We start from the raw sequence: 20,076 nt of genomic DNA, 5'->3' as shown, positions 1-20,076 counted from the left end.
GATTACTTCGGAACTTTCGATTTTATAATACCTGTTAACTTGTTCGTATCTCCGCTCAGATTGATTCCAATCTCCCAAGTAATCTGATTAACCATGGATAAACGACTTTATTGTTCGTTGTGAATAGGAATAAGGCAGACCTGTGTTTACACAGCTCATTGCTCTTCGGCCGTTAAACCACTCTGTTTTAAGACTTAGTTTCTGTAAAATACGTCTAGAAACGTACAGCAAATACATCCAGGCCTACGCATATCATACAATATAGATTCAAAATAAATTCCACGAACCAAGATTCGCCGGCGCATCGCCCGATATCACTAATTCAGGATGATGAACAGGACAAAAGTCCAATGGTCCTTTGTGTTTTTCATCCGCCCGACGTGGTTCGAACCCATTGTCAAATTCCGGTTTTAATATACGGTGTTTGCATCGGTTTACTAGCTATTGATTCGTTGTTTCGATACGAGGCAGAAATACATGTATGTAGATAGACGTACTTTCATACTCGTATCACTTTGACAAAAACTGTTTAATAAAATTATTCGCGCACGGTTATCCAGGAATGGCTTCGCCAATTTCGTACACAAAGGGTGGCCTTTTTTATTTCGCCAAGAATATTCCAAATTTAAAAAGTTTTTTAAAAAGAAATAAATGTTTTTATAGGTCTTTCAAATTTTCGTAATATGAGGTTGGCAGAATATGATCGAACGCATGATTCTCGTAAGTTTTTCCCCCTTATAATCGAAATCACGAAATAGCGCAAGCTCCTATCGTAAAATCGCACACCGGACATATTTTTCATAAAGCTTTCAGAGGCGCGGTCCGATTCGCAGCATTAACGCCGTCTCCGTTAATCCATGGCATTGTGGTGGAGAATACGACTCAATATTTGCTTGGCTGTAGACCGGCTTATCTGTTGCACGTCATTCATCGTGATTGAAAAAGGAATCAGCCGTTCGCGGACTAAATTTACTTGCTTAACATTTTAAATCCCGTTCAATCAAGTCTTGTATCTTTTGTTTCCACATAATTACAGCCTGTATTATCTTTTCGTAAAGCCGACGGATGTGATTCACTCGAGAATTCTGATATCTCAGCTAATTAACATCGATTTATACATACATATATCCGTTACGGAGCTGTCGTTCTGCCTGGGTTCAGGTGGTACCAAAGATATTGCCGGAGCATAATACGATACATCGCGGTGGAATATCGGCACGCTTGAATTTGCCAACATAGTGAAACGTATCGTTGCGAGGTAGAAACTATTGATGAGCGCTCGTCATTGAAACGATCTCGTGTAGAGTGAAAATGGGAAATAATCAATTAGGCAATTTAAATGACGCGAGTACGGAATTGAAAAGAACACCGTGAAACAAAACGCCGAGCACCCAACTGTCAGCACTGCAAATTGCCCCTGAAGTAATAAACATATTTGTCTCAGAAATTGCGTACCAAAGGCATTGAAGAGACACGGTCGATGCCACCAACGTCTGTGCCATGCGCAAGGAATCCAACTGTACATCGGAAGCAGTGAGATGACAATAATATGTTCTGATCCGGTCGCAGCTGTTCTCCGAGACGTAATTAGAACGTTAAATTAATGAAATTTCATTATCGAGAAAGCAGTGCAATGGAGGAAAGGAGAAACAGTCGGATGCATAAAGGCGAGTCAGCCTGAGCGACGTTTATTTATTTTTCGAAAAAGTCCATTCTATGCGACATTATTGTAGTATTCTAATACTCGTGCTTTTAATTCAATTACACACATGCACACTTATTGATGGTGATTGCGCAAGTAACATCGAGAGGTAAAATAGAAGCAACATGTTTTCGTAATAGATAAGAATTGTTATCAGGAATAATGTTTTTATTACTTTCAAATAAACAAAATACGTTACAATATAAACTCAGCAGGATACCGACTATATCCAGTGCGAACTCTTTTCGAGCGCTGTACGATTTGGTTAGAATTTTTCATTCAGTGAGTGATATGCGCAGAGGAGATAAAAATAATAATGGCAATTTCGTATAAATTTTTACTAACGATATCTATTGTTGCCAGCTCCATCGCACAAGGCCCTGTCATAGGTAAACTCGATGTTTCTGAAAAAGACTCACGTCTATCGATCCAAGTTTTTTCGAATTAATAGTAACATCCGCGTTTACATTGCTTCGCAATACCCACCCGCAATCAAAATCATGGATGGAATTAGATCGCGTCAAATTATGCAAACGACAAACGACAGAGAAGCCGGGATAAGCTCGAATGAATTAGAATGACGAGATGACGAGGGTCAATATTGAGCTGACGCAAGGGTGAAATTAATTTACAAGATTCAGAGGAGGCTGTCAACAATTGCGTAAACTGAATTATAACACCCGATGGCGGAACTGTACAAGATTTTCCGGATATAACGCAACGCTCAAAGATTCAAAACGATTATTTCGCGCCGATGGAAAATAAACATACAACGACAGTGTAGATATATTACGTAAGGTCTTGTGTGAAGGTGATAATTAATTAATTTATGATCACCCAGAAATACCGTCCCGGGTTACCATGGATAATCTCTACTGCTGGCTCTACGGAATGGGTGTGCAAAATTTAAACTCAACGGACTGCAACCGAACTTGCAAGGCAAACGGGACCAGCAGAGTCTGCGTTTACACATTCGTCCTCGAGCACTATCACGCCATGGGTTCGTAAGTATAGAAAGTCCGACAAGACAAAAAAAAAAAAAAAGATTGGCTAAAAAACTCGCAATGCCGGTAAGGAGCATTTCTGATTCACCTGCCACTCACTCCGGCTACGCCTCGGGGTTCGGCAATCACTTAGCGCATGCAGTTCGACCTTGATCAAGTGCAACCAATTAACCTGATGCACCGTTCGTTCCAGTGCTTGTGGAAACTGCTCTCGTGGCGTCCTGGAGGACTGCATGCACCCGCAGTGCATCACTGGAGACGGTACAGAGCGCGGTCTGATGTCTATCAACAGGATGGGAATCGGGCCAAGCATTCAGGTAACCGCAGCTGGTTTCGTAACCGGCGAATTATTGATCACATTACCGCGGAGCCTCTTCATGCCATTTTCCATCCGGCTGGCTCCAGGTTTGCCTCGGAGACCTCGTCGCCGTCAACGTCAAGAACCAAATGGGTGGCACGGAGTCGACCATCCATTGGCACGGCATACTCCAGGAGGGAACCCAGTGGATGGACGGAGTGCCGAAGATCACTCAGTGCGGCATACCGGAGAGCAGCAGCTTTCGATACGTTTTTTTTGTCAACGAGTCCGGGACCTACTTCTATCACAGTCACACAGGTGAGCTTTTCAACGTACAGAAACGTTCGAGCCGCTTGCTTATTAACGCGGTGGTTCAACGAAGGTTTCCAGAAAACCAACGGACACAACGGAGCGCTGATAGTGAGGCGGCCGATCAGTGACGAACCGGCAAGGAAATTGTACTCCGAGGATAAATCCGGTCACGTGATGGTTTTGACGGACTACATGCACGAGTATGCCGAATTGTTCTTCCCCGGGCTTTTAACCAGAAATCCGGGAATAGCACCGGCTACCTTTTTGATCAACGGTCTCGGCCGATGGCGTGACGTAAGATATGATTTCTCGTGACAAGCGAGCTGCATGATCTGTCAGCAATTCACTGCAAAATAATTTTTACCGCTCTAGTGCACGAGCCTTGAGTGTTTTCCCCATTGAGATGAAATCCGACTTGTTGAATCGGGAGAGTTTTCCCCGCGTTAAATTTTAGCTCCTGTCATTGAAATTTCAGCCGGCAACGAATCGGACGACCCAGACACCCTTGGCTACTTTTCACGTCAAGGCCGGAATCTCTTACCGTATGAGGATCATCAACGCCGCCAGTATGATTTGCCCGATGCAATTGCAGATCGAAAATCACACCATGACCGTCATCGCTACCGACGGAAGTGACGTTCAACCTAAGACCGTCGACGCGTTGGTTTCCCAATCGGGTGAACGTTTCGACATCATTCTCAACGCTAGTCAAACGTCCGGTGCTTACTGGATCTATGTCAGGGGACTGTTCGTCTGCAACGACGTCGATCGCGTCGACCAGGTCGGTGGCACGCTAGCTGTGATACCGGTACCACTAGTTTTTGCGGCTAGTAACTTTTCGTTAACTTGATATTCGGCTTGAGATTCGGTTAGACCAAGCCGAAGGTCGCTTGAACATCGGATCGTCAATATCGTGGCGAAAGGAAGCGTTGTGTCAAAGTCCAATATCAGAATTTGACGAGTTATCACCATTTGCTCGATGAATTTTCCCCAACGAATTTTGAGCGTACAATTACTCTGAAAAATAATACCACCAATCCAACGAAATAAGGGGCTGTTCAAAAGACTAATTGAAACGTGCCTTCCAGGTTGGGGTTTTGTCCTATGGTACCGCAGATAACGCGACGGGGATTTATCCTGACACACCGGAGCCCACGCAGGATAATCCTCTTCCATTCGAAATTCGTCTTAATTACCCGAACGCGTCGTGCGAGGCGTCAACGACTGAAATTTGCGTGAGCGAGCTGGAGGGATACGAAGACTCGTCGCCGTCGGATATCCTCGGCGAAACGGACATCACACGGATGAACGTTACCTTTGGATACTGGGAATGGACAGTGGAAACGCTGCACGGAACAATCAATCACCCAGCAACGGAGTTCAACCCATTCCAACGTAGGTGCATCCCAGTAAAAGAAGCTCTTAAATTTTTCTAATGCAAAGTCGATTTCAATCGTTGGACTAATCGTCCTCACGAAATGTCACCCGCAGTGAGGCCTCCGGTGATATTGGAAACCGGAATAATGAACGGCATCTCGAACGAATTCCCCGACACTGTAATGATGCTGAACAGAAGCTCAAACGCGAGCTTTTGCAACGAGCAAAACAAACCCTCCAAGTGTGCAAATGGCAGTTTTTGCATCTGCACCCACGTCATAGAATTACCGTACAAGGCTAACGTGGAATTGGTCTTGTTGGATATCAATGCTCGTGAGTATTCCGACAGTAGAAAGCGATGCTTCGTCGCCGAGAATAACGTTTTGCATCTGTATTTCCAGTTTCTTTTCCACCGCTGTCCCACCCTTTCCATTTACACGGCTACAAATTCTACGTTATGGAAATAGCGCGCAGCAACGAATCGCTGACGATGACGGGGTCGCAGAGTCCAAATAAAATTCCCCCGCTCAAGGACACGGTTCTTATACCCCAAAACGGTTCGACGAGGATTAGATTTTACACTGGAAATCCAGGCGACTGGCTTTTCCACTGTCACTTCGAGTGGCACATGTCAATTGGAATGTCGGTTGTCTTCAGAGTCCATGGTTCCGTTCCCCCACCCCCTGAAAATTTCCCGAGATGCGAGAGCTTCGATCCAATTGCTTCATGTAATCGGAACTGCTCCTCCAACTAGGCAAGGTCTCCAACTTACCACCGCCTGGTTTATTACCTCCTGCACCTGAAACCTGCGAGGTTCTTGACGCCGGACCAATTTGTGATTGAAATACTCAAGGTAACTTGACTGGTGTAAAGGTCGCTGATATTAACACTTCCGTAATAAAGGGAGAAATCAGTTGCGTAGAAAATATTCATCAAGGAATCTTCACCGATCGATTCGTCGACTTGACATACGTCGATGATTCTGAGGATATTCTCACTTTAAATATAAAAGTATGAAAAAAAACACAAAGCATTTTTTGATGGGATTCAGGAGTTGGTGAAAAAACTGAGTAATAAAAAAATCAGGTTTGAGAAAAAGGTAGTATAAATATTCTATATATCTAGGTATAAAAATAAAAATGGCATGTACATGACAGATGTGAGAGAGACGCACAGAGGAAAGGGAAAGCGAATATTGAAAAAATGAAGGAACCATCTGTAGAATGAGGCAACAACTTTCAAGCCGTGTTGTTATCCGGAGATGGTTCGATGTATTTTTGACGATACTTTCCGTCCGGGTCATACTTTCCACAAAGCTGATCCCACTCGTCCTGCCGGTTTTCTCTGAAATTCAAATAAACAGCATTAATCGAGAATTTTCTCCCTCCTCCCTCCCTCACACACACACACGCACACACACACACACACATACAAATGCTGTTTACTTCATGCACATCTTGACATCCACCTCTGACTTGTAAATCTGTCATCAATTGCTGCAGTTCATGTATTAGTCGGTAAAACTTGTTATTGCATTAAAAATCAAACTACTGGAGTGGAAAGATTGTTGCTTGATTGTCGTGACATGGCTTCAAGGTGAACCCACTGAACTCTGAACGCATTCTGGACTTTTCGGTTTTGCGTAGCACTACCTAACTGATTATTCCTGAGACCGGCGCTGGAGCGATGACACGTTAATCGGCACGATTCAAAAAATAAAACAAATGAAGATAAAGTGGTTTACGCGTTTCAAGTTTTTCAAAATAATCCGACCTAAAATGAAAAGCCTCCGAAGCCTCATATAAATCGTTGTATGATGCAAATGTATGAATTTGGATCCAGAAAAATAATCAAAAAACCTGTTTCGTGAGAAAGTGCGCTATCGCGGACGTGTATATTGCTATCATCACTTCAACGATATATAATGCATGCTTGTTCACGATGAAAAATACGTTAGAAAATAAACCTATAAAATAATCGTAATACTATATTTCAAACGTTTGATAAGAACCCGTTCTACGCATCTATTCAATAGCAAATCATAACGATAACGCTAATAGGAAATACGAGGCAGTCGTCCTTGATTTAAGAGTTAGGAAATTGCGTCGAAAAATATAAGCCTTGGAACAGAGCAAAAAAAAGTTGTTTCTTTATAGTAAAAAGATATTTCCTGGTTGGCTGGATCGGCAAAATTTAGTGGAATCATTCGGATTTGAGAATATGTGCTATGTATATAGCATGGCATGGAAAATCCTTGTTGGTATCGAATCGGAAGGCCGATATCTTAAGTCCGATAAGCTGGTGTGACGTCTATGATTCCGCAGAATTTCCGTCTGTGTTTGCTGTCCAGCGTTTATATAGCCCGCGGTGAGGTGAAAGACCAAACACATTTGCCAAATTGTTAAAGGTATCGTTGATCGTCATTTAAAACTGTGAAAATTTAATGCCTGGTCAGATCGGAATGATCATCACCAGCGGCATGAACGTACGTGCCGTGCGACTCGTAAATACGCTACTGTCTTGCATAACGCCGGAAATGATTTTTTGCAGATTCCTATCACGCACATCTCGAGATCCAATCTCAGACAATGTAATCCGCGTGCAATCCCAGGAATCCTTCCACTCATACAGCATAACAAATCAGGCTTTTCGAATACGTGGGCGCCTGGAGGGTGACGCAACGCTGAATTAATTATGACCAATTACACGCGAATCATCGTTCTCGCTCTGTAAACAAAACTACTTATCATTCTCGCCTTGCTGTTATTTTTCACTGTTTTTTCTTTTTTTTTTTTTTTCTTTGATCTTATATCGTTAATATCGTTGTTAAATGGAAAAATTACGACATGTTTCTGTGAACGATGTTAAAGAGCAGATTTATTTTTTCACGAGGTGGGGGAGCAGACTCACCTCAGAAATCGTATGACCTTGGCCGCTCCTTCCATTTGACTCTTGGTGCATTTCGCGCAGGCGGTTTCCAACGCTTCCGGCAGCACCCCTGAAAGCAAGAAAATTTAAAAGATGACCACCAGTTTTGCAGGGAAAGAAAGGAATCGTGCGGATACACGGGATGCGCCAACGCCCGGAAATTAACGGTCTACATTTGTAGCAACGTCAAACAGAGCGATAGTTCGTGCCTCTAAGACAAGGCGCGGTTCGCTACTGAGAAATGACAAAACGCTCCTGGAATATGAAGCGAGGTTTAGCGATTACGTATAGAGCTGATCGCCTCCTTGCGTGCAGAAAATAACGATTCTCTGGTAGGTATAAGCGACGAGCATCAGGTAATCATATCCCCTTGAGTATCGCCCGGACTTTGCTGAAACTCCTCCGTCGTCGGCTTGGTTCATAGACTGAAACCTTGAATGCTGCGCGTTTGGTTCTACCTGCATGCAGTATCTGATTTAAAATTCATCCCGCAAATGATGCATTGCGATGATAACTTTGGTAGGTGTAAAAAAAATTTGCAATCAAGCTTGTCCTGACGGGATAAAACGAAGGAGCTGCAGAGGTACGAGTCAAATTTGGATATCATTTATTCTTTCCTGTCTGACGGTTAAAAATGCATAAGAAAAAGCTGTCGCAGGAAAAAATGTAGAACGTGTAGAAATTACAAAGTAGAAGTCCGTTAGACTCGGAGAAACTAGCTACAGAGAACGGGCTCGAGGTTCGTTGATCCTGCGATTTCATCAGAAGTCCCATCACCTTGACGAAAGTCAGGCTGGAAATCCAAATTCAGAGACGCTCGTAGGAAACGTTTCCTTTCTTTTCAAGATCACAAGTCTTGCGCGTATAATGTGAGTGAATAATCAGTTCTGGCATTATTACATTTTGCGCATTCCGAACGTTCACCTTTATTGCGACGCGTGAAGAAAATCAATGGTAAGTGCAACGTTTGAATTTTTACGCATAAAAAAGCTCTGTGTGTGTATTAATTTTTTTCACAGGACGTAATATTCGTTTCAGGGTTAACGAGAGGAAATTTAGGAACGAATCTGGAATTGCGATGTCGATTAATTCGATTTTGATAATGGATGAGAGGATTATTAATGTTTTCTGCTCACTCTCTCTCTCTCTCTCTCGCTTGTAAAGCTGTGTATTACTCAAGTAATAGATGAGAGTACTTGATTAATGACCGCCACACACACTTAACACAGTTCATTGAGGCATTGAGTAAGCGACCTAAATTATCATCCCCGGCACTACCTACACTGGGAATAATTCGGTTACATCGAATGACATATATTGCAGGTGTTGTGACAGGGTGATTGGCACCGAATTCAAAAGTGAATGCATCAATTACGTCCCCAGGCAGAAAATCCATCACAGTGAACCACAGTCGGATGCCTCCAAGGTCGAGAAGTGAAAATAATGCTAGCAAAACTGGCACAGTAGAATGATTTCGACTTCCGCTTGGCTAATGAGGTTTGATTTTTTAACTGTGTCTAGTGTGGTGCGTCTGAATTTCTTAAATTTACTTACGGAATGATCAATGACTCGTATCACTTGCGAGTCGGGAATGCCAAAGACTTTATCTCCGTTGCCGTGTTTGATAAGAAGAATAATTTGAGTGCCGCACTCTGATTTCTGAGCAATCTTATTGTTAAGCCGGGTATTTTACTCAAGAAATCTCAATAGTATTCGAACCCCACGGATATTCTAACCCGTTTTAACCGTTTGAATCACACATTATTGCCCCGAGGCAACCTTTATAACAAGATAGTATTCCATGATTTCTTTGGTCACTGATTACGAATCTGAAATCGCATTTCAAAAATTCAAGATGGTGGATCCTATATGATGGACGATAATTTCAAATTTGATGGAAAAAGGTCAAAAAAAACTCTGTGCAGGGGTTTTCGAGGTTGCTGATTGGATTCGCCGTAATGAATTTTCAAAATCTGATTTCCGATTCATAATCACTGATCCCAAAAACTTATAATTTATGTAAAACATGTACATGTGTGAGGGAGTAAGTTTTTCGGCAATGAACCATTCCTTCAGTTTTCAGAATTTTTTCAGTCAATTTGTTTTTAACAATAATACTATACATCATATCGCAATAATTACTCTCAAGTATTGAAAACCTATTAGTATGCTATCAGAAGTAGCAAAAAACGGGGGAGAAATATGTTGAAAATTTATCTACATATCAAAGAAATGCATATAAAGTCGGTGGTAAGAATACTTACCACCATGACTCAAAGGTCAATAAATCCTTGTCTTTAATGGAAACAAGTATAAGAAAGATGAATATCGAGTATCTTGTTCAAGAATGGGAGCGGTAAATCATTCTCACCCCATCAGCGCGCACTCGGACACGTCAAACGTACGTTGTACTTTGGTAATAAGCACGAGCCGTAAACCGCAAAACCGCAAAACGAGCAGGACGGAAATTGAGACGCGTCCGCGGAATGGAAATTACATGACGAGGAAACTCACTCTTAAGCTCCTGGCCGTCAGGAGGGCACGGACCAGTTCCCATCAAGCACTTGAAATAGTATTGCAGGAGTCGCGTGCTGTCCAGGATGTCGTCGATGTTGACCTTGTCCCATCGGGTCGAATAGGTGTTCTGCTTCGGCCAAATGTAACCCCGAACTTGAGTCGAGGCGACGATCACCAGGAAGCACACCACTGTCAGGGCGAGCACTCTAGAGGCCATGTCAAACCGAAGTAAGCGAAACGGAACTTTCAACCTTCGTTTTATAGGTGGCTCTCACCCGATCCAACGCAGTAGCTTGCATCGAAGTTGGCCCCCTTCAGGCAAGCCTTTATTCTGACCAGATTTTATGCCGCTTATATATATATATAAACGAACCGCGGTGTGGGTAAGAGGGACGCTTTTTTCGCCAGAAGGCGGGCACCGCTCGTTCGGCCGATAAACATGCATATATACGTGAGTACATCGCAGCGATTTTGATCGGTAATGATCGTTCATTTGTATATAAAAAGACAGGAGCTTTTTGCTTTCGGATTGTACGGATGAACTTCGTTAATTTATTGCGAATTTATATTAAATAATTTATCCCTTTCGACCTTACAGCGACCAGTATTTGTATTTTCAATTTGCACCTGATCAAGGTAAGAGCAACTGCTTATGCAGATCCTCGAAATATTTTTCCCGTCGACTCTTCTAAAATGGAACCGACCGTCTTTCTTCACATCTTGTTCCAAATACGAGTTCGGCCTTTTTTCATAAGTTTTTTACACATTGGATCACTAATATTATCAGACGTACTTATACGTAGTTATAAGCCTAGTATAATTGATATCCTGTCGATAAATATCAATCGACTATATCATCGTTGTGTAGCGATCTCACAGCGACTGTAAGAGACATCGGGCCAACGCAAAAAAACAAGTATTAATGTTTTAATAACATGGTAACCACCGTTGGGATTCGTTCTGGAACATTCTTGCTCGTATTTCTTGAACCATCGGTTCTGAACGTTTTTCGAATTACACGTATTATAGAAGAAACCGCGAATGGTAATAAATACGATAGTTGGATTGTTGAGTAATTCTTTTTACTTTGCTTATTGCAGAAATTTATGCGAGGCCACAAAACCGTTGCACAAAATTCGCTGACTTCTACCTCTTACTCCGATTGCCGTATAGCTTGTATTCATACCGCGCTACATTATATCTCGTGAAACTTTTTACCGTCATTTAATACAAAAGATACGTTACGCTGTCTGTTCGTCGCTCGAAGTGTTTCAATAGAGATAAGAGCAGCTCAAAGTTTTCATGTTTCTGAAATAATAAAACTCTATTGCGGTCAGTGTTTGAAGAGCGTAAACTCAACGCTGATAGAAGCGTGGACCTTAAAATGTGGTTCGACATTTTTGAATAGAACGCATATTTTTTAGGTGAATCCGGTTTCTCGACAGTCTTATCACTCATTATTCTCTATCAAAGCGATGTTATTTGAAAAAACTGGTTTTGAAGATGTCAAATTCTGTCAGTTACCTCTGCATGTAGCTGCGTGCTTAATATATTTTTAATTTATTCCCTGGACAACCGGCAACTCTAACGTGATCTGACGAATATCAGCTAGTAGCAGATTATCGATAGCCCGGTTGCTCATCGGAGTAAAAATCAATACCTTTTTTATATCGATTGCCCGAAGACACGACCCATCGATACATCGCAATAAGAATGCTTGAATCCTAACTCCGATGTTCGAATCGATAATCGGCGATTAAAAATTATTCAAACTATCGCGCACTTACTCACTCTATGAAACCGTAAATCGGTGTTCGGAATCTACCATATAAGTCGGATTGACGTACGTAGGTATATAAATCGGTGAGAAATGCCTCCGTGATTGAAACGAAACCATCGATGGCGCCGGTATGCAGATACGGTATTGTTTATATGGTTCGCAAAGTCCCGTTACGATGCGCAGGTATTCAACATGCCAAATCTAGTCGTAAACCATGCTCAAAGTCAACGTCTCGATCATTACACGTACCACGTGTCGTTAGCACGCATTGCAGTGATCACGTATTTCATGTCAATATCGAATAATGCTTACGCCCAAGGCTCGTTATGTATGGGAATTCGAAGCGGGCGAACAGTTTGGAAAAAGAATTTTTTCAGGATTTCGAAAGATCCAAAAAATATAATGTGTCGATTAGAATTGCCGAAAATTCTACTTCAACATTTAGCAATGCTGACACGTGCATATTCTTGAAAGACGCTTTGACATTTCGCTGGTGAATTGATAATACTAAATTTCCAAGCTTAAGTCACTGGAACTGAGTGACCATTTTAGCATTTAAAACACGCCGCGCATAATTGTGATGTCTGTTTGTACACGTTCAACTCGGAAGAATACGAATGCTTCGAATCAAAAATTCATTTTATTAAAGAAATCCGATAAAAATACAGTAATAAATGTCGAAAAGTCGTTGATACGTAATCAGGGTAATTTCGCAGACTCGAATTACGGGTGATTATAATAGCAGTTCCTGGTTACATTCACTGCATCCGAAACGTCACTGAGCACTCATTAAAACCTGGCCTCAAACACTAGGAGAGATTAACATTTCGTAAAATTTCGATGAAACAAACGTATAACTGCGCATGTTTTTCAATCTACAATAAACTCAAACTAAATTTCGAATCTTATTATTCTCACATGTTGATTTATCGGAGCTGTCAAGAAATCTTACATGCTTCATATAAATTATACACGCGAATTTGTTGTTGATGCTTGAGAAGGAAAGTGAAAGAAAAACGAAGGTTGAAATGATGTTTCTTGGTTAAAATCTGCAATCTCTAATTCTAAATGAATTAGCTTTATTTTCCAAAGGCAATAATAACACCATAGGAAGAGTGGAAACGCGATCTAGGTTAACGATTGCGAAAGCGTACCGGAATTTGTGCAGTAAAACGGTAACGATATTTTATCTAGCCACGGTTTATATACGTATATCATGTATGCATATACATACATATATTTATCCCGACTCGCGGGATTTGTTGACATATGAGTAAACGAAACGGTATTTCACATTGCAGGAAAGGGGTGGAATTGTATTTTTGCATATCTGCAGTGCCGTAACACCTCCGACAGCCGCCAAACCGCGTTGATCTCTTTTCTATTGAATGACCCTGATGACGATAGGTTTATATCCCGAGGAAGATCTATGCCTCACAGACTGGCTATGGATAACTATAACCGGTCGAACCTCGGACCAAGACGACTAGTCATGATATTTGCATTTCTGGTTCCGTTTCGAGTGAAATAACCGATTCGTACAACTTTCGCGTGACCTGCATTTTTCCCGAGTGTGTACGGTGCGTGTGCGTGTAATGACAAGGCCGGTCGTTGCACGATAGTCGATAATTGATCTTTTCTTTTAAATACCGCTGTAATCAGCTCAACGGATGGTGCAAAAAGAGAGGGCGGTAGGTATCCCATTGACAGTGGTGAAAAATGTACTCTTCAGCGGCCTTAAAAATCAGGAAAGAGAACAAAGACTCGGAGCCAAATAATCTGCAATATATACAGTTCGTCTCGATCTTTTTTTTTTTTTTTATTTTATAAAAACGATGTAAACGCAAAAACGAGAAAAGTTTTATACGCATGCATTATAGGTACATCTTATACACCGAAGCTGGAGCCGAATATTCAATATTACAAAAAGCACGGTGACCGAGACGTTAAACTTTGACAGCATTTAAATTAATCTCATTATCAGTTCTGCTTATTCGTACAATTTCTTACACCAAAATAATCCGGGCTTAGGCTATATATATATATATATATATATATATATATATATATATATATATATATAACACAACACAATATATATATATATACGGGTATGGCAAAAAAAAAAAAATATATATATATATATGTATATATACGATGTATTCTGATCGATGGAAGTCCGACAAGTTGAACCACTGATCGATCGACCGAAGCTTGAGAAGTAGCTACCGGCCAATGATCGTTGTCTCGCGTTTTACTGGCTGAGGGTAATGGTACCTGCAGGTGATCGCGAGGTGTGCAAAAATCATTTTAGCACAGTCTTCATACCGCGAAGCCTTGCTACCTACGAACGACTAAATAGGAGTTGACTAGATAATTGCTGTTCTTTGCTCTGACGCGGGTAACGGCAGATTTCTAATCCAAAGCGTACAGCAGTATGTAAATTAGACAGATCAGAGTAAATTCAAGTTTGGGTTACCAATTTTTTTTAGCCAAATGCATATAATTATATCACTTTCTCGTATTTCGCAGTGGATTTCAATAAAAAAAAGTTCTGCTGATTAGAAAGCATTATACAATTGTAATTTTCCAACCGGATCACACATAAAACCGTATACTGATTTTATTTATTCAGCATTAGCAATTCTACAACTCGACGATGTGAGAGTTGTTGAATTATATTGTTCAATAAACGTAACTTCGTTCTTTTTATCAAACTACGGAGTCATCTCCCATGTGGAAGAAAAAATGTTTTATCGTTACGCAAACCAATTCGAAGCCTGCGTATTTAAATAAGTAATTCTCATCGCCCATACTGCGGATTTGATTGGTTAAAAAAAAATGTTTATAGTGAATTAGGTTCGATATTCTACTGAATATATTGGAACGCTTGAAGCGAGTTATACATAAACGGATATTGCCTGTTCGTTGGGTTGGTTGTGGTCGTGACAGCATCTTATTGTATTTATACATATACGCTAAATCAGAGGCACGCAGTTGTTGCATTACTCTCAGAATTGCTTCAACGATCAATACCTTAACTAAGCCCGTAAGCCTTTGCCGATTAAAAATACTCATGATCTAATCGGTATATCTACCAACTCAAATACCGAGCATTTTCGGATAGTAAAAAATTGACGATTGCAATTAGTCTCAAAGTCCAATACGGGACAGTTGAAACGCTTTAAAACCTGCCAATAATTTAAATGGTATAAACAAAAAATTGCCGGTTACAAAAACAGCAGAGATCAGAAATACGATCGCAGAGTTATAGTAAAGGATATGTTTGACGCTTTCGAGAAAACAATATTGATCCTGTACTTAAGTTTACATTCGATTTTAGAAATCCACTGTTCTCTTTAATAGGAAAACAGTAAACACATATAGAAAGGAAAAGAAAAGGATATCCAAATTTCATGATTACGATAACTATTTTAATGGCAAGCCACTGCGATTATTCAATTGCCACTCCGCATTTAATATTAGAGTTTAGCACTGGATGAAAATAGTTATCTTAACTATAAAACACGGATGTCCTCTCGGGCAACTGCATTCTCCTGTGGATATAAAATCGAAAAAAATCGTCACCGTTACTTTCAGCACTATTCTACGTCTGAAAGTGCTGCAAAATGTCACTGTGGCAGAATAAAACAACGGAAATTAATATGCATGTAATGAAATCGTGGAATCAAGGTAACTCTACTCGCCCAGCCATAATATTTGACCCCGGTAGAATTTGATTGATTGCATCGACTCCGACAGTTTCTATCAGTCATTTCAATCAATAAATCTATTCTAGGTGACTCGGCGAGTTTTATCAATTTCATAGGTTCTTCCACCAGACGTGAAAGATTTATTTTTGTATCCAAAGAAATTTCCGTACGTTTGCGGATGGACGGATCTAAGCGGTAGAATTGTTAAACGCTATCCGCTCTACGCGTTACGAAGCATCGTGCAAATGACGAGTCCCCACTAAACATGCAATGTGCTTTGAAATAATTTCCCCTGTAACTCACTATGATCGGCATTAATTGACGTTGGTCGGTGGCCATTCTCAAAGCACGTCATTACATGAAATATCTGTAATGACTTGCGACATAATACAACAATATAATGCAATTTTTTATAATCGCCGGTTTAGTCATGTGCAAACATGAAATTTGCAATGCGAGTGGTCAACTCTTCGCATCAGTTCCTGCGTTTCATCGGCGCACGGCATGAGCTGACGCAAAGCTTTTCGCGAATGATAAAATGCGTCGAGCACCGCAGGAATGATCACAGCCCAACGCGCACACCTACGGCCATTACCGGGCTGTAATTTATAATTCCATGCCGTACCTCCCCTGGGTGACAAGGGTTGGCAAGGAGGTGGATGTTGATTGCACGTCTATTAACTCGGCGAAGCACTTCCCGCACGTTGAATAACCGTATAAATATCGGGGGTTACCGTGCGGTCGGAGTTAGTCTAATGCAAAACGTTATCTCGACATCTTCCGTCAACGATGTTTCGAATCACCTTTGCCGCCTGTTTCGCTATCGTCGCTCTGGCGATAGTCTCGGCCGAGGAACTCTACTCCGACATACACGACGACATTGACGTGATGGGAATTCTCCAAAACCCCGCGGTCCGCAAAACTTACTACGACTGCTTCATGGATTTGGGACCATGCGTTACCGAGGACGCGAAATTCTTCAAAGGAACGTATATGTCGTTTACTTTAAATCGAGTTACCGAGGAGGTTGAGATTTAGAAAAGCCTTGATGGTTCATCATTTCGATGAAGACGCGATATTCGAATCAAAATTTCACACCTTAAGTCGCTGCGAGTGAATGCTCAAATTTAAATCTTACTCAAAAATTTACGCAACTGTAATTATACAAATTTTGTTAAACGATGTACACGAAGCTTTCCTTCCGAATACGTGACAAAACTATTTTTAACCAAATTTCACCTAATATTTTACACCGTCACGGATGATAAATTATAACAGGTTTCGATGGTTATGTGTAAACAGTAATACGTATGATAAATATATTTTCTGCCTGGATAAAAAATTATCAAGATATTGGGTTGAGGAAAGAAAAAAAAAAAAAAAGTTCGTAACGTTTCTTACAAAAACGCATTTTCTCGTTATGGATTTGACCGAAATTTCCGCAACGAGAAACTTGAACCTTCTGCCAAACGTCACTAATTCGGCGTATAGGGTTTCGCGTCTAACCGCTGATTTGTCTTTATGAAAACAGCACATTTTCCGGATGCAGTAGCCAGCCACTGCCGTAGATGCACGGTAAAGCAGAGGGAGCATTTCGACACCGTGGCTGTATGGTACACCGAAAACGAGCCGGAAGAGTGGAAAACTCTGATCGCCAAAGGCATCGCGGACGCCCACAGCGGGAAATAAGGGAGATGCTGAAGAAACATCGATCCTAGATCGCCGATCTCCGCGTGAAACCTTCTGGATCCCAATATTAATTAATACCTCTTGATATTTCAATTATACATGCTTGTAATATCAAAATTCTGTATGCATATTTCGTTGTCGTCGTTGAAATTCTTGTGAAAGCAGCTTTTTGTTTCAACGTGCAGTCGTAGATGTTCAATAAAATATTGCTTGTTCAAAGTTTTGCTCGAGAGTATTTCAACAAAAAATTTTATCCGCGCGTCAGGCCAGCATGTGAAAAAACGCTTCGTTACGCAAAAAAAAAAAAAAGAAAGTATTCAAAACGAAGAAAAATTCAGCAATTGTGATTCCGGAACTCGGGTATGTGGAGAATTTCAAATTACCAGACAGCAATATCAATTCCGCTTTTGAAATATCTTGTTGACAGACTGTATGTATAGCGAGTTTGATTTAATACCGATGTAAAATACAGTGAGAAATCAATACCGAAGATTTAATTGCGTTTAACTAGTGCAGTTCTAGCTGATATATTAATTATCTGGTAGATAATTATTATGGTTTCGTAACAGCGTCCAATTGAAGTCCACAATAACATTACAGTCATGCAATTATCGCGTTATTCTTCGAACGCAACGGCTGACCATTTAATATCTTTAAAACACGGCAAACTTTTGCTGTAGAAAGAAGTTGATCATTCAACCAGAATATTTCTCACTTGCCGAAAGGTCAATAAATTCACGCCAATGATATCGGGAAGAAAGTCTCAATCATAAGCTGTGTCAAGGTCTACACGTAGTATTCATTGCCAAAGCCTTCCAGAGCCGGCTGGGTGAATAAATGGTATGAGAAGGAAAAAAAAAAAACCGTGGCAACGGGACTTTAAAAGGTCAAAAATATTGGGGAGTCGTCGTATTTTTTCTAGTTTTTGGATAAGGTTTTTACTGCATATATAGTAAAAGAAAAGTTGTGTATCCTACGTGTAGGTATATCCTTATAATTACAGACGAAACATCTTTTTTTGAATCTCGTCATATTTACTTTTGCCGTATCTGAACTTGAGATTGTAACCACGGTTATAACTCTCGGTATTGTAGCGTTTGCGTTTTGTTGGCAAGGTACGAGAAAAAATAGGAAAAAAAAAAGAAATATATGCAAATGATAAAATGAACAAGATAAGTAGAAACGATCACAACCTAAGCTGCACAATAGCAATTAGACATCACCAGGCCGCAGTTTGTAATGGCATATTTATCCCCATCGAGTGACATGGCGGTCGAGGAGGGGATGATGATTGCGTATAAGTTAGCTCGCCGAAGGACTTCCCACACGTGTTAAATAACCGTATAAATATCGGGGTTTAACCGGTAATCAGTGCCAGTTTGATGTGAAAGATTATCTCGACACTATCAACAATGCTCCGTATCACGTTTCTTGTCGGTTTTGCCGTCGCCGTTTTGGGAATGATCGCAGCCGAGGAACTTTACCCCGATAAGTACGACGACATTAATGCGATAGAAATTCTTCAAAACGATCGCCTCCGTAATCAGTACTACAAGTGCTTCATAGGCTCGGGACCCTGCATTACCGCCGATGCTGTATTCTTCAAAGGAACGTATTTGTCTGAATTTTAATTTTTTCCCTCCGTATTTCAACTGTAAGAGAAAATATTCATACTATAGTTCACACCTCGAATTTATGAAAAATCTGTAGAAACCGGATGATGTTGCAATCGAGAATGCGGTTCGGAAGTCTTATCGAAATATATAAATCTCATACTGTAAGCCGCATATAGAATCGATATTTCAAGTTTTGAATCGAATTAATCTGAAATTTTTCCATCCTTAGTGAAGAGTGTTGAGCGTAGTAAATATATTATCAGTGGAAATTTCCTTGAAAGACGTAATGTTAGGATTATTGCAATAATACGTGTCAAATATCCTGCAAAAGTGCATTTTCTCAGACGGAAGTTGATAATTTCAAGCTTTCCGCCAAACGCATTTTTTTTTGTGTAGATATTTCTGCCTGACCTATGACTTTACGTTTATTAAACAGGATTCTTTCCGGAAGCAGTATTAACGAAGTGCCGTAAATGTACGGAAAAACAAAAAAAGACTTTGGATATTTTGGTGGAATGGTACGCCAAAAATGAGCCGGAACAGTGGAACGCCCTTGTCGCCAAATTTCTTCAAGATGTCCAGAAGAATAAAAATTGAAAAAGCATATTTACTCAATGAGGGAAATGAACGCGGATGCTGAAAAAATATGAAGTGAAAACTTTGTATTTCCGTCGCAAATGTCTTCGGTCGTTTTTAAAACATGCATGTAGAATTTGTTATTATTGTTAAATTATTTGTTATTATGGTTTTGTTAAAACGTACGATATTATAAATACGATAAATAAAATATTTACCCACGGAGAGTTTCGGTGGAATTAATCAAATAAACTTGAAAAAGTAAGCATGTAAAAACCTAACCGATCTTAACTTAAAAGCGCTTCGCTTATTTGCGTAAGGTGCGATCGCACAGCGCTGATTTTCCTGATATTCGAATTTGAATATCCCGAAAGATGGCGTAATTGGCGACTGCTATTTCGAAACCGAAAATGTGACGGGGCGTGAAACCTCATTTCGGCACAGCTTCTCGATACGAGCAGTGCTCCGTGGAAATTTCGTCCAAATCGATTCAGTGGTTCGACTGGAATGCTAACCGCATTAAATCCGTGATCACGTATACGCACTTTGGAAAATTACCGCAGT

The 20,076-nt window shown here is 40.7% G+C and overlaps 3 protein-coding genes across 7 annotated transcripts; 2 read left to right on the top strand and 1 right to left on the bottom strand.

Moving 5' to 3' along the window:
- Window positions 1-51: 51 nt before the first annotated feature.
- Window positions 52-7,702, top strand: LOC124305424 (laccase-1-like). Of its 5 annotated transcripts, none has more exons than XR_006908394.1 (12): window positions 52-1,667; window positions 1,918-1,984; window positions 2,066-2,091; window positions 2,544-2,706; window positions 2,900-3,023; window positions 3,112-3,322; window positions 3,387-3,610; window positions 3,792-4,097; window positions 4,405-4,711; window positions 4,808-5,026; window positions 5,095-5,546; window positions 7,586-7,702. XR_006908394.1 is itself a non-coding variant. In XM_046764897.1 (11 exons), the coding sequence occupies exons 1-11, from the start codon at window positions 1,604-1,606 to the stop codon at window positions 5,445-5,447; spliced, it is 2,064 nt and encodes a 687-aa protein (XP_046620853.1). In that variant the 5' UTR covers window positions 52-1,603; the 3' UTR covers window positions 5,448-6,428. The 5 variants fall into 5 exon arrangements, 3 of the variants coding, with proteins under 3 accessions (XP_046620853.1, XP_046621024.1, XP_046621093.1); XR_006908392.1 differs by lacking the exon at window positions 7,586-7,702 and adding an exon at window positions 5,851-6,428; XM_046764897.1 differs by lacking the exon at window positions 7,586-7,702 and having other exon boundaries at window positions 5,095-6,428.
- Window positions 5,740-10,472, bottom strand: LOC124306870 (ejaculatory bulb-specific protein 3-like). The gene is made up of 3 exons (XM_046768014.1): window positions 10,136-10,472; window positions 7,604-7,691; window positions 5,740-6,037 (listed from the first exon to the last, which is right to left on the bottom strand). Exons 1-3 carry the CDS (start codon window positions 10,353-10,355, stop codon window positions 5,932-5,934), a joined length of 414 nt encoding a protein of 137 aa, XP_046623970.1. The 5' UTR covers window positions 10,356-10,472; the 3' UTR covers window positions 5,740-5,931.
- Window positions 10,473-16,370: 5,898 nt separating this feature from the next.
- LOC124310256 (uncharacterized) lies at window positions 16,371-19,739 on the top strand. Its single transcript, XM_046774067.1, has 4 exons — window positions 16,371-16,616; window positions 17,163-17,317; window positions 18,712-18,928; window positions 19,373-19,739. The coding sequence occupies exons 1-4, from the start codon at window positions 16,421-16,423 to the stop codon at window positions 19,531-19,533; spliced, it is 729 nt and encodes a 242-aa protein (XP_046630023.1). The 5' UTR covers window positions 16,371-16,420; the 3' UTR covers window positions 19,534-19,739.
- Window positions 19,740-20,076: the final 337 nt, after the last annotated feature.

Source organism: Neodiprion virginianus, chromosome 1, assembly GCF_021901495.1.
Source record: "Neodiprion virginianus isolate iyNeoVirg1 chromosome 1, iyNeoVirg1.1, whole genome shotgun sequence".
In the NCBI taxonomy this organism is placed as follows: Eukaryota; Metazoa; Arthropoda; class Insecta; order Hymenoptera; family Diprionidae; genus Neodiprion; species Neodiprion virginianus.
This window is presented reverse-complemented; position numbering and strand designations above follow the sequence as displayed.

Excerpts from the sequence above, each read along its gene's own strand:
- LOC124305424 (XM_046764897.1), top strand. The coding sequence starts at position 1,604 with ATGAAATTTCATTATCGAGAAAGCAGTGCAATGGAGGAAAGGAGAAAC. Across the intron at positions 1,668-1,917 it reads AAACAGTCGGATGCATAAAG|GATACCGACTATATCCAGTG; the intron begins GCGAGTCAGCCT and ends TAAACTCAGCAG. Across the intron at positions 2,092-2,543 it reads CGCACAAGGCCCTGTCATAG|AAATACCGTCCCGGGTTACC; the intron begins GTAAACTCGATG and ends ATGATCACCCAG.
- LOC124306870 (XM_046768014.1), bottom strand. The coding sequence starts at position 10,355 with ATGGCCTCTAGAGTGCTCGCCCTGACAGTGGTGTGCTTCCTGGTGATC. Across the intron at positions 7,692-10,135 it reads TGACGGCCAGGAGCTTAAGA|GGGTGCTGCCGGAAGCGTTG; the intron begins GTGAGTTTCCTC and ends TCTTGCTTTCAG. Across the intron at positions 6,038-7,603 it reads AAGGTCATACGATTTCTGAG|AGAAAACCGGCAGGACGAGT; the intron begins GTGAGTCTGCTC and ends TTTGAATTTCAG.
- LOC124310256 (XM_046774067.1), top strand. The coding sequence starts at position 16,421 with ATGTTTCGAATCACCTTTGCCGCCTGTTTCGCTATCGTCGCTCTGGCG. Across the intron at positions 16,617-17,162 it reads GGACGCGAAATTCTTCAAAG|CACATTTTCCGGATGCAGTA; the intron begins GAACGTATATGT and ends TTATGAAAACAG. Across the intron at positions 17,318-18,711 it reads CGGACGCCCACAGCGGGAAA|ATTATCTCGACACTATCAAC; the intron begins TAAGGGAGATGC and ends TTGATGTGAAAG.